This window comes from Atta cephalotes, assembly GCF_000143395.1.
Source record: "Atta cephalotes unplaced genomic scaffold scaffold00032, whole genome shotgun sequence".
In the NCBI taxonomy this organism is placed as follows: domain Eukaryota; kingdom Metazoa; phylum Arthropoda; class Insecta; order Hymenoptera; family Formicidae; genus Atta; species Atta cephalotes.
Window position 1 is genome coordinate 3,408,565 of NW_012130096.1, and position 12,290 is coordinate 3,420,854.

General features: G+C 32.8%; 1 protein-coding gene across 1 annotated transcript in view; it reads left to right on the forward strand.

Moving 5' to 3' along the window:
* Positions 1–4,441: 4,441 nt before the first annotated feature.
* LOC105621244 (A disintegrin and metalloproteinase with thrombospondin motifs 9) overlaps positions 4,442–12,290 on the forward strand; it is a 42,902-nt gene continuing 35,053 nt past the window's right edge. The window contains exon 1 of the mRNA XM_012202713.1: positions 4,442–4,697. Coding sequence (XP_012058103.1) covers positions 4,442–4,697 — 256 coding nt within the window. The remainder of the gene's footprint in view (positions 4,698–12,290) is intronic.

Genomic DNA, 12,290 nt, shown 5'->3' on the forward strand with positions numbered 1-12,290 from the left:
CGTGTGTGTGTGTGTGTGTGTGTGTGTCGTGTGTCGTGCGTGCGTGCGTGCGTGCGTGTGTGTGTAGTGTGTGTGTGTGTGTGTGTGTGTGTGTGTGTGTGTGTGTGTGTGTGTGTGAGTGCAAGTTGAAAATGCACACTACCGGTTTCCATCTAGTTTGCACTCCCCTCGTCGCGCCCGATCTTGTCTGCGGGCGCCCGATGTTAAGCCTGATTCACGCAGCCGCCGGCAGGAACGTTATACAATGTGATTTATGGGTGTAGAGATAGCTCTGCTAACAGTCACAGATATACAGATCGACGTACCGATGACAGACAGGTCGAAGGGAATCGGTATCGTCGAATTCTAATTCATGCTCCAGCAGCCCACTCAATCTCCGTCAAATTGAGTGCTCCGAAAAGTAAGATACAAGTATGGGGAATTAATCCTTTTTGATTCAATTTTCTAGTTGCCATTACTTTCCCAAGTGGAGGTACTATTTATTTTTAACAATAGCTGCTTTTTTCGTAGATCAGAAGAAAACTGCGACAGAGATTCGGAACTTTCGAAAGATCTTGGAATAATTTTGATTGTTTCACGATTGATATTCACGTATTTTCTTGCAAAATGCAGGGGATGCTCGTAAATCTTAGGGAAAACTGTGAAAGTTGGAAATTTCAAAGGATCTTGAAACTTTGCGTAGTGATTCGTACTCGCACATTTCTGTGCACAACATGAGAGTTTCTCACAAATTATAAAGAAAATTGTGAAGTTGGACATTCCAAAATATTTAAACTTTACTTTGCAGTCCGCATTTACGCATTTCTTTGTTTCCATCACAACGTGATGGATTCTTATATATAATTCTTATATATAATTAAAGAGAAAATTGTGGATACTCCAAAATACTCAGAATCTTATTTTATAATCTGCATTCGTGTATTTTGTTGTACAACGCGAAGAAATCGTATAACTAATCGAGAAAATCGTGAAACGGAATGCTCCTAAAAATTTAAAATTTATTCTTTGCAGCCCGCATTCGTGTATCTCTTTATAATGCGAAGAATTCTTATAAATCTTGGAAAAAACTATGGAACTGGATCCAAAATATTCAAAACTTTATTTCATGATCTGTATTTGCATATTTCTTTGTACAACGCGAAGAATTCTTATAAATGATAAATTAATCGTACAATTAGATACTTCAAAATATTCAAACTCTTCTCTTTACTATCTTTATCTTCTCTTTACTGTATTTGCATGTTTTCTTACGTAACACGAAGGATTTAAATTAAAGAAACTATGGAGCTGAATACATCAAAATATTTAAAATTTTGCTTTGCGAGCCACATTCACGCATTTCTTTATACCATATGATTCTTATAAATAATATAGATAATTTTGTAGCGCGGGATATTTCACACTTACCTTAAAACTTCGTTTCGCGGTTTATACTCACATATTTCCTTACACAATGCGAGGAATTCTTATAAATCATGAAGAAAACTATGGAGCTGGACATTCCAAAATATCTTAAAACTTTACCTCATGGCCCTCATTCGCGCATTTCCTTGCACAACGTAAACGATTCTTATAAATCTTGAAAAAAACGGCGAGATTGGACACTCCAAAATATCTTGAAATCTCACTTTACGATCCGTATTTGCATATTTCCTTGCTCAATGCAAGGAATTCTCGTAAATCATAGAAGAAACTGTGAAGTTGAACACTCCAAAATATTCGATACTTCCCTTTGCGGTTCGTATTCAAGTATCTTTGGATACCGACAAAGGATTCTCTTTTTCCATGTAGTTACTGTGCAACGCTTTGTAACGTTTTATTCTTTTCCTTGTGTGTTTATGACTTTTCTCCAAGGCAATAATAGTTGTTAAATTAAAAACCTTTCGACCGTGTTTAATATTAAATTTACCGTCATGCTATTAATATAGATCTACCGAGTGGATAGCGTCAATAAACGAGCAATTTGTTCCTCCGATTCATTTTTGTCGGCGGCTGTATGGCATGAATTAAGCATTATACGATGGAGCTTTGATAAGGAACACGGAGTGTGCAATGTTGATTTTATATTCTGCGGCATTGCAAGGCGGCGTGACGCTCATCATCAATCTTTTAATCAAAGTATTTGTTTCTGAAATTGAGTTTCGGCACGATGAGACGATAATGTAATTTAGACCCACTCTTTCATGTCGTTAATCATTAATTGCAATGAAGCCAGGAATTATTTCATGAAATATTCTTCTCCTTTATTCAATGGAAACGGTCTTTTGTCTTGATCATTGCATCAATATATAATATAAATACAATCAATAAATAAATACCCACACGTCTTGTTCGAAGGACAGTAATATCTACATGATGTCCGATGTCTTGCAGGAATTTTTTAAATACATTGTCAATTTACAGGACTTATTCACAACTTTAGTGAGAAATTTCTTGATGAATTTGAACACATATGTTTTCTTGAAAAATATCAAGAAACTAGCTTTTGAGACATAAAAGAATTTTGCGAATCAAACTTTGGAGAGAATCCACATAACTCAGTTAATTTCAAATAGACTTTATACGTTAAATATATTTTACGGATTTTTCCATATAATTCAATATATATTATTTATCGAATGCTTAACATAATTTATTGATGGCGTAAATGTTTTTTTTTACATCCATCACAAGATATTTGTTCCTTTAAGGTTCGTTTTCATCAATGTAGATTGATTTTAATCTCAGTTCAGTTTACTTTTCGTCTTTCTCTAAAAACAAGAAAAACATAAGAAGAATAAATGGATTGAGATTAAAGTTAACATTAGAAATGGATATAAATAATAACTGTGTAAAAACAAATAAACGTCAATTATTCTCTTATATTAGATATTATCATGTACTTAACTATGCATATTAATATATTCAATATCATCAATCAGTTGTCTTTGATCGATGGAGAAAGTAGTCGTCGTGGAAATGTTATACAGTACTACGCTTGTCTGAGCGAGAGAACGGGATGGTGGATTGCGTGAAATTTCGAGACAAAGATATATCGATCGTCCAACCGATTGATCAAACTGAGTGCATGCGATATGCGACGAAAATAGTTTGACCCAGACCTTAAGAGATTTCCGAGGTCGGCTGCTCGCCGAGCAGCTTTTATATTTCAATCGTTCCTGGCCTTGATGACGCGGCACGGATTTAAGCTTCTCCTTCCGAAACCTGGAAATCTCTAAGAATATCGTTTAAGAAAGTCGAGGAGTAAAAAGCTATATTTATATTTTCTCTCGCCTCAGCCTTGATGAAACGTCGCGGTGGAGATTTAAGCTCCAAATCTTGACAGAATGCATTATCCCTCAAGGAAAGACAGAAAATAAATACGAGACAAGGCTGCGGCGCGTCGATTTAATCTCTAGCTGATGAAGAATTGTTTGTTTGGTTTCAGGAAAGCGTTGCTCAGCACAGTTCGAAAGAGAAGATTGAACCGTACATCAGCGCGTAAACTCTCCAATCACGTGTTCCTCACCCCATGTAAAAACCAAGGGTTTCGATCGTTTCAGTCCTCGTTGTCGATCATCGACCCCATTACGCACGCTTTCGTCGTTCCAACTTGGAAATGCTTCTCGGAGGATCGTCGAGAGAAGGAGTGCGACGAAGTTGGCGCGATAGACGTAAGCTTCCGGTGTGAAGCGCGAGATCTCCGAGGAAGCAATCTGTTGGATAGCAACCTTTAGCTCAAACTAAACAGTGGTACTTTGACCTTAATAGGTCGGAAATTCATAAAACGATTTGAAGACAGAAGAAGAAGAAGAAGAAGAAGAAGAAGAAGAAGCGCGAGACAAAGTAGGAGGAACGATCTTGTCGGTTGCTGAACTAGAAATCTGAGCTATGATATCCGTTCTTGAGCGTACAATCGGCGCTATGCGTTTTCATTCTTCCAACCGGCCACTCTCCGAGTAATCAGCTCGATACGCACAAACAAGTAGAAGCGGTATGGTCGAGGTCCTTCAAGAGAGATAAGACTAGGACGCGGGACGAGATCCGCGCGTTCTTTAATGGATTGCGCCGATCCTCGTTGTATTCTGCTGGTGAATCGTTCGTGAGGAAAACAAGATTCGAGAGGAGGTAGAGGGACCTTGAGATCTCCGCCGGTTGCGGAGGGTTTTATGGATACGCGAAGGTACTGGAGGCTCTCTCTCTCGGCTCTCGAATGCTTCGGAGTATCCGCGATAATCGTCGTCCAATGCGCTCAGGATGATCGATTGACGCGCGGTGAGATCGATGCGAGATCGGTCTCTCGGTGATATATATATATATACTTCTTATATATACATATATATATATATATATATATATATATATCGAGTACACTAGTGATAGCTTTCGAATAGCGTGAGAAAACGCTGAACACATTTAGAACGGACGAATAGATGCGCGTGCACCAGTGGGAATCGCAGAGATGTCGCGAATTTCAAATCGCGTTGCCACAATTGGCGCGGTTCTCGTCATCGTTTTGCTCGTGATACTTCTAGTAATCCTCTGGTCGGACGTGCGCAATGTAGACAAGATCGAGAATCTCGGTCGGATACGAAAGAATTCAACGATCGAGCCTGTCGTCAATGAAACGAGGAAGCAGCAGGTCGGCGGCCTGCACATCGCCACGACGGATCTGGTTACGACGTTTGAGTCTATCGAGCAGAATCTCATGAATGAGGGTAAGTCTCTATTCATTTATTGGCCTATTCATTTTATTAGAATTCATATAATACAGTCTGGCCATGCGATTTTGTCAAAATCCAAGAAAAAAAGATATGTATATATATTTCTTCCCTGAATATATTACTATCTCATTTTAACTTCTGTTACACTTAGATAATTGACGTTATTTAATGTAAAAATGATACTAAAGGTATTTGATATTAAAATGATGAAAAATAACATCAGCTGTCTGAGCAGTCAATAATTATCAATAATTAAGATTTATTCATACTAATTGTAAGATTATAAAATGAAACAGTATAAAGCCCTTCTTATACCCTTATAGAGCCGCGTTTGTTTCTTCATACGTACATAGACTTTCTATTTATCTGCAGCTTTTCCTGCATTCTCAGTATCGTTTACTATGAGAGAGGTGGAATTCTGTAATTTACATTAAGAATACTTCCATCGAGTTTGACTTCAGGAATGACGGCCTGAGATGCTTAGATACCATTAGATTTTAATTATAGATAGATTGATAGATAATCGTGTTTATTTTTATAAGCTTATTTAAATATGTCATTGTATTAATTCTTTGAGATCTGGTTTTTTAGAAATGGGACATATATTGTAAAATTATTTTTAAAGATTTGAGGAATATATATCGCAAAAATGAGATCGAAATATAAAAAAAAATTGACGAATTATAATGGTAAATCCAATATACGGTGAATCCAAGAAATAAAATATTACCTAATTGTATATTATAAAATTGTTTATTATGTGATTTTGTAAGAAAATTAATTAATAAAAAAAATAAAAATGTCATATAAAATGATGTAAATGATAAAAATAAATTAATTGTGATAGTTTTATAATATATTACTAAATAATATTAATTAACATTTTATTACAAATAAAATTAGATATTTATTGATAACAAAATATACATTAGTAAAAATGTAGAAAATCTATGTAGAAAAATTTAAAAGTTTTCCTAACATCTACATATATAAGCATCGATTTAAAATTTTTTCGTCAATAGTTATTTTTGCTATCATTGAAATATGAAAGATTTAAAAATTATGAAACTTAAAGTAACAGGACTCTTAATATTCAAAATACGACAATATGATGTAAAAGGCTAATAAGATTCAAAAGAACATAAAAAGTTTAAAGAAATTATTCACTTAACATGAGTATAATTATAACTAAATATAAACAATCGCAGAAAATAAGGATATGAATATGGAAATTTTTTATGTTCTTTTGACTCTTATTAGCCTTTTATATCACATTATCGTATTTTAAAAATTATGCTTGTTTATACACATTAATATATAATAAATAATTTCTTTTAAAACAAGTCCTACATAATAGAACTAAATAGCTAATATTTATCAAAAATATGATTTTTTTTAAAGATGCTAGTATATATGTCATATGTATATATATATCATATATTAGGTGTAGTAAAAAGAAATCCATTATTTTTCCATTCGATTTCATGCAAAAATAATGGATTTCTTTTTACTACACCTAATATGTATGTATAATGGAATCTTAAAGGGTTAGACAGCTAAGATTTTTTTCTACAAAAATATGTTTATATCGAATCGTTAAAATTCTAATAAGCTATGATAAGGTGCTACGTCAATATTCAGCCGCCTTAGGAAGTCTTAGATGCTTTCGATGTTTTTAATGCGCAGCGTATAATAGAATGTGTGCCTTGCATTATATTACGCATAAGTACATAGATGCGAGTGTATATAAAATTGCACATATAATGCCAATCGTGCCACATCCGTGTTCCATACAGAGATGTCCCATCTCGTTACACGTACTTTGCCAGCTCAGCCTCCACGTTTTTTCATGCATCCTTCTTTTGCACAGTTTGTGATTTGCTTATGCAAAAATAATTATCCGCACGAAGCCTATATAAAAGATTGTTTTTAATAACTTATGTAAGTTTTTCTTTAATCAATGATATCTTTTTTTTCTAAAAAGATAAATTTTTATTCATACGTTTTTTTTTCACAATCTTTCTATAAAACCTTCAGTAAATATGAGAGAAGAGTTTTTGTGATCATAAATATACATTACTAATTATGATTATTATACTATAAGCAGTAATAATTATAAATTTTATCAACAAATATATGCAACAATAAGTCAAAAATAATTACAAATTATAATTATTATTATTATAAAAATGATTACAATTACTATAATTTATAACTCATCTTTCAGGCCAACTATATTTTCAATGCAACTATATATGTATATTTATTAATAGAACTATATGTATAGTTATTGTTACTGTTAATATTATAGCATTAATAATCATAAAAATAAAGCTCTTAATTATTTTATCAATTATACTATTACAAATACAATTATAAACACTTTTGTTTCAGTACAGATTAATTAGAATTCTAACTGAAAATGGATAAATGGATATGTTATTTTCCTCCAGAAATTTTTCTCATTGTAATATCGTGTGGATGTAAGACTTCCGAGGAGGAGTACGTCCGAGACTCGGAAATTCAAGTATCTTTTTCGGCTGTTACGAAATCTTATCCTCCTCCTCCGTTCCCAAGCAAACGTTCCGAGAAGCGATATCGTTGTAATGAGGTAGATACGTTTTCGCGAATTTGCCGGTAAGCTCGTTCATTAAAACGCATACAACGCATAATCGCGACTGCTTCGTGTGACATCGCGTGCGCGCGCGCGCGTTGATAAGACATATTCTTCGCATAGCCACGTTGGCATCCTGACACAAAACATCGCGCCTACACGAGCGTAGGATAGACATACGTATGATACAAATACAGGCAGCTTGTAGAAGGAAGAAATGAGGAGAGGAACGTTGATGTAACTAAAAGTGCAGGCCGCGTTCGAGTGGCGGACGCCACTAAAAGTGCGTACGTTGTGAAGGCTCGTATTTCTGCCAGGGTCAGCAGACGCGGGTATCACGCGTTCAACTAAGCATAACGTCGTCCTCATGAAACATCTTTTTACCGCATTCGCATTCGAACACCTTTTCGAGTTCCTTGTCGACGAGTTCAGCTCGTACGCGCGGAACGAAACAATTATTTGCGAGGCCTAGATGCGATGCATTGAATTTTTTTCTCTCAATGTTTGCCTGAATATTTATAGGGACGGAATGTAAATTTAATAATCAGTCGTAAAAAAACTTTACAATTTATTTTTAAAAGTAAACTTTACAATCTAGTTTTAAAAGTAGTTTTTGAAAAAGAAATTAATAACTTGATTTAAAAGTCTTACGCAAGATACATCGAAAAGAAACTATTAAATTTTAATACACACTTCTTTGAATAATACTAAGGAAACATTTATTTACAATAAATAAATATTTACTTATTAGAACTATTCAAATTAAATATTTATTAAAATTTAATATTTTTTTTTATTGTAGAAAAATGTTTGTGATATGACTATAATTGCATGATAAAATAATTATAATTAGGAGATCTAGTTATATAATTATTGCTGTAACGTTAGTTAACAATAATTATATATTTTAGTTCTACAAAGAAAAAAGCATAGTTGGCATCGAAAATGATTATAAATTATGGTTAAATTATGATAATTATTTTTTCCCTCATTTTTTAAATTAAATTTTCATAAACCCTGTAAATTTAATAATCTCTTCTGTGCCTTTCAGACTTTATGAAGGAACTTCGCAATTTAATTTTGAAAGTAAAGATGAGAAAGAAATAATTTATAGCTAGATTTAAAAGTCTTATGAGAGACAGACGATTTTTTTCAGATGTTTATTAAAAAATTTAACATTGTGTATTATTAACTGATTTAATATTTTATAAATCACTGACATCTATACCTATATTTATTTATAAATTATATTGTTTACATCTTCGTGAAATGTTGTCAAAGTTATCTTCCGCAATCGTTCGTTTGCATAATATCAATTTTGCAATTTCTTCTTGAGGTACTTTAATTGTTCGCACCGTTTCCTCGAGTTCCATTACTATGTAATTGCTCTTGGACTATACACTCTAAAGTGTTGCGTGCCGTTCAAGCGAGACCTTGATTGTTAGTCCATATTAGCTAGCATGATGCAGCAACATCGCTGCTACTACTAACTAACGCACCGTCTCTCCGTAAATGTCCGGAGTAACGCACGAATGAAACGCACCTACGGAAATTCTTTATTAACGAGTTTGCCCAAGTCATCTCGACATAGCATTTGAATGCAACCGACGTACTTCACGACGTGTTTATATGTACAAACTTCGTTCTCGAGATCTCCAGCTCTTTCAATTTAACCTCTGACATCCAGAGACGAGCTCGAATTCGTAGATCCAGTGATCGAGGAGAAAGAATAATCTTATCTATACACATTCCTGTATAAAAGCATCCGCTGGTTCGTCATCTGGGACGAAGGTGTTTGATGAGAGAGCACCATTCTTTTAGCTCCCACGCGGTGGAACATTCTTCTTTCTTAACAGGTTAGTCGGCTTATTAGAAGGCAACATCGATAAATTTTAAACGAAGACATTGAAGAGAATTTGTTACGCTGCTTTTACGCGTCGTGTCTGAATAATTTTGACTTAATATCACAAGCTTAATGAAATTCTAAAGGAAGCGCACGTATCTCGTGTGAAAGGACTTTAGATTTTTGCATAAAACATAAGATGTAAAAAATTTCTCGTATTGTCGAAGATCTTGATTGAGAAATGTGTCTTCGTGTATTTGAATTGCGTATTAACATTTAACACATTTGTGTATTTAGACACTCAGAAGCTATAAACGAAGATTGAAATAGACTGACAATTTGTTTCGACAGATGGGAGAGAACTCGTTGTTTGGTTGAACTGAACGGAGATCATCTTAAACAGACAGGTAGATCTACGAAACGTCGCATCTTTGATTCGCCTAAAAACTGATATTTGATTCATCTTGGAAAGATTTACTCGGCTGCTGATGAGAGATTGCGAATGCACAGGATGCGATATTGCTGCCAGACGTTTAAAGCCCTCGTCCATAAACATTTTGGTTGATCCACAGAATTTGGATTGCTATGCTTTGCTGCAGGATATATCGGTCGCATCGGTCATAATTTACGTCTGAGATTATATTTTCGAGTTAAAATAGCCAAAGCCAGCTGGTACTCCGGGATGATATGGTAACGTTCGATGGTCTTGAACCTTAACGGCATCAATGCCACTCGCAATTTTATGCCACTTTTGCTCCGTTATTCCGCTCGGTTCGATTTCAATTTTTTTTGATTTTTTGATTTCAGTCTCGACAAACTTTGTTACATGCTTACATCTGTTATCTCAATTTTGAACAAAATATAATTCCTTCGAATCTTTATTATTTTTACACAAACTTTTCTTGCAACATTAAAGACATTTTTAATCTTTTTATTTTGTTATTGACACTTCTTTAAATCAGATGTGTTAGACATGAAAGAAATATTTCAATTTGCTGACTCAGTTCTTATTATCGATATGTTCTTTGTGACTAGTACTATTGTTTTGTATTCATTACAGATCGAAATTTTGCTTTAAATGGTGGCCTGAATCACTCTAGGACAGAATAGGATTACATCATAAACTCGGATAAAAAAATGGCTTTCAAAATGATTATAAAAATGCTCTATTTATAGCAATTATATGGAAAAATTACAGCCTATGATCATCTTTTCTATATGGTTATTTTCTAATATTTAAGTTTCAGATCTCTTATATATATATAAAATTTTTATTTACAAAATTAATTAACTTATATTATATTTTATTCGAGCATCAGTTATAGTACTGTTACTCATATTTGTCGTTTTCCCTCATCATGTTTTATTACATGTTCTTGCAATTGCTGCATGATAGATGGATCGAAGATAGATTTCTGATAACATGAGCTATGATTATAGTTTCTTTAAATTATGACAGATAGATTGAAGACAGATAGATAGATTTCTTATAATATAACTATCATTATGTCTTCCTTAAATAGAGAATAAGAAATGAATTTTTTTACATTATTTGATTTTCATATGATTTCTTTTTCCTTTTTTTTTCTGTGATATAATTTGATTTTTTTTTTATTTTTAAATTTTCATTTTTATTTTCTCTTTTAATTGAAAATTCGAATTCTTTCTTATAATAACTGAGTTGCGTAAAGTCAATTTTTTGTTGCTTTGAATACTTTTGATCGACAGAAAAAAAGATAAGAAAAAGATAAATCTATTTATTAATTGCAATATCTAATATATACTTTGAGCAAGTATTTAAACTAGCTATTATTAACATACTCGCGCTCGATTGCATAATTTCTGCAGTATCTAATTTAGTTCAATAATAATACGATAGCAAGTGTTTTTTATTGTCGCTATTCAGAGTAAACTGTTATATTCCAAACTTATTTGTCAAGTTGACGTTGCAGTCAACTCTGCGAAGTGAGATATAATTTACTGCCTTTTTGAAACGTGTCTGATTAAAAATTATTAACACGAAATCATATTTGTCGATGAAACTAGGTACATCAAGTTATTTACTTGTGTAAAAGCAATACGTTTCAAATTTAAACTCTGCAGTTTCTAGTTCGAAAAGATTTCTCTCATTCCTTTTGGATCTTTTTTTTTATATTGGGTTCTTAACCATCTTAATTTACATGTGGCATAATTTGCTTCTGTAAAGATGAAATATTCGCGTCTCATTAATTGCTTACTTTTAAAGTAATATTGGGTGGTCCGGAAAGTTCGTGCCGATTTTAAAAGAAAATTGAAACGCAGAAGATTTTAATTTTAGTATATATTTATTAAATTATATAGGTTAGTCGGCACGAACTTTCCGGACAACCCAATATTACCTTAAAAATAAGTAATGAGACGCGAATATTTCATCTTTACAGAAGCAAATTATGCCACATGTAAATTAAGATGTAAATAAACGATGTAATTAAAAAATTGTCATTTTTTTGGTTGTTTGCAAAAAAACATAAAGAAAAAAGAAATTTTTATCATTTTAAGGATGTTTTGACTGTACAATATCAGCTAAAAATAAGATAAAAAATCAGTAGGAGAAGTTAATATCAGTAAAAAAATTCTGATCATATAAATACACTTTGAAATAAAATAATTAACAATTTGGTTTATAATGACTTATGCAACCCAAATATGAAATATTGCAGTTTAGATGAATAATTTCTAAAGTATCGAGTAAATGGACCTAAATGAAATGATGAATGGTATTTTTGAGTGTTTTAAAATATAATACATACATCCTTAAAAGAATATATGTCCTTTACGGTTAGTTATTATACCAAAATTACACTTCAAAGTTTATGTTATAAAATTTATATGATTCAAAGCATTATAGAAATTAATTTTTTAGAAAACTTTGTTTTTCGGGATGCGTCGTTGTAGCAAATGAACGATATGTTAACAATTAATTCGGTGATATATTACGGAACGTTTCCCCTCAATTAAGTTAATACGGATTAATGACGCTTAGGTAGCCGATATACGACATGATTGAACATTCATTTATACTTTCGTGAATTTTGTACGGTTGTATCTCAATTGAAAAAATACGACATTTATGGTGGCGATTATTTTGTAG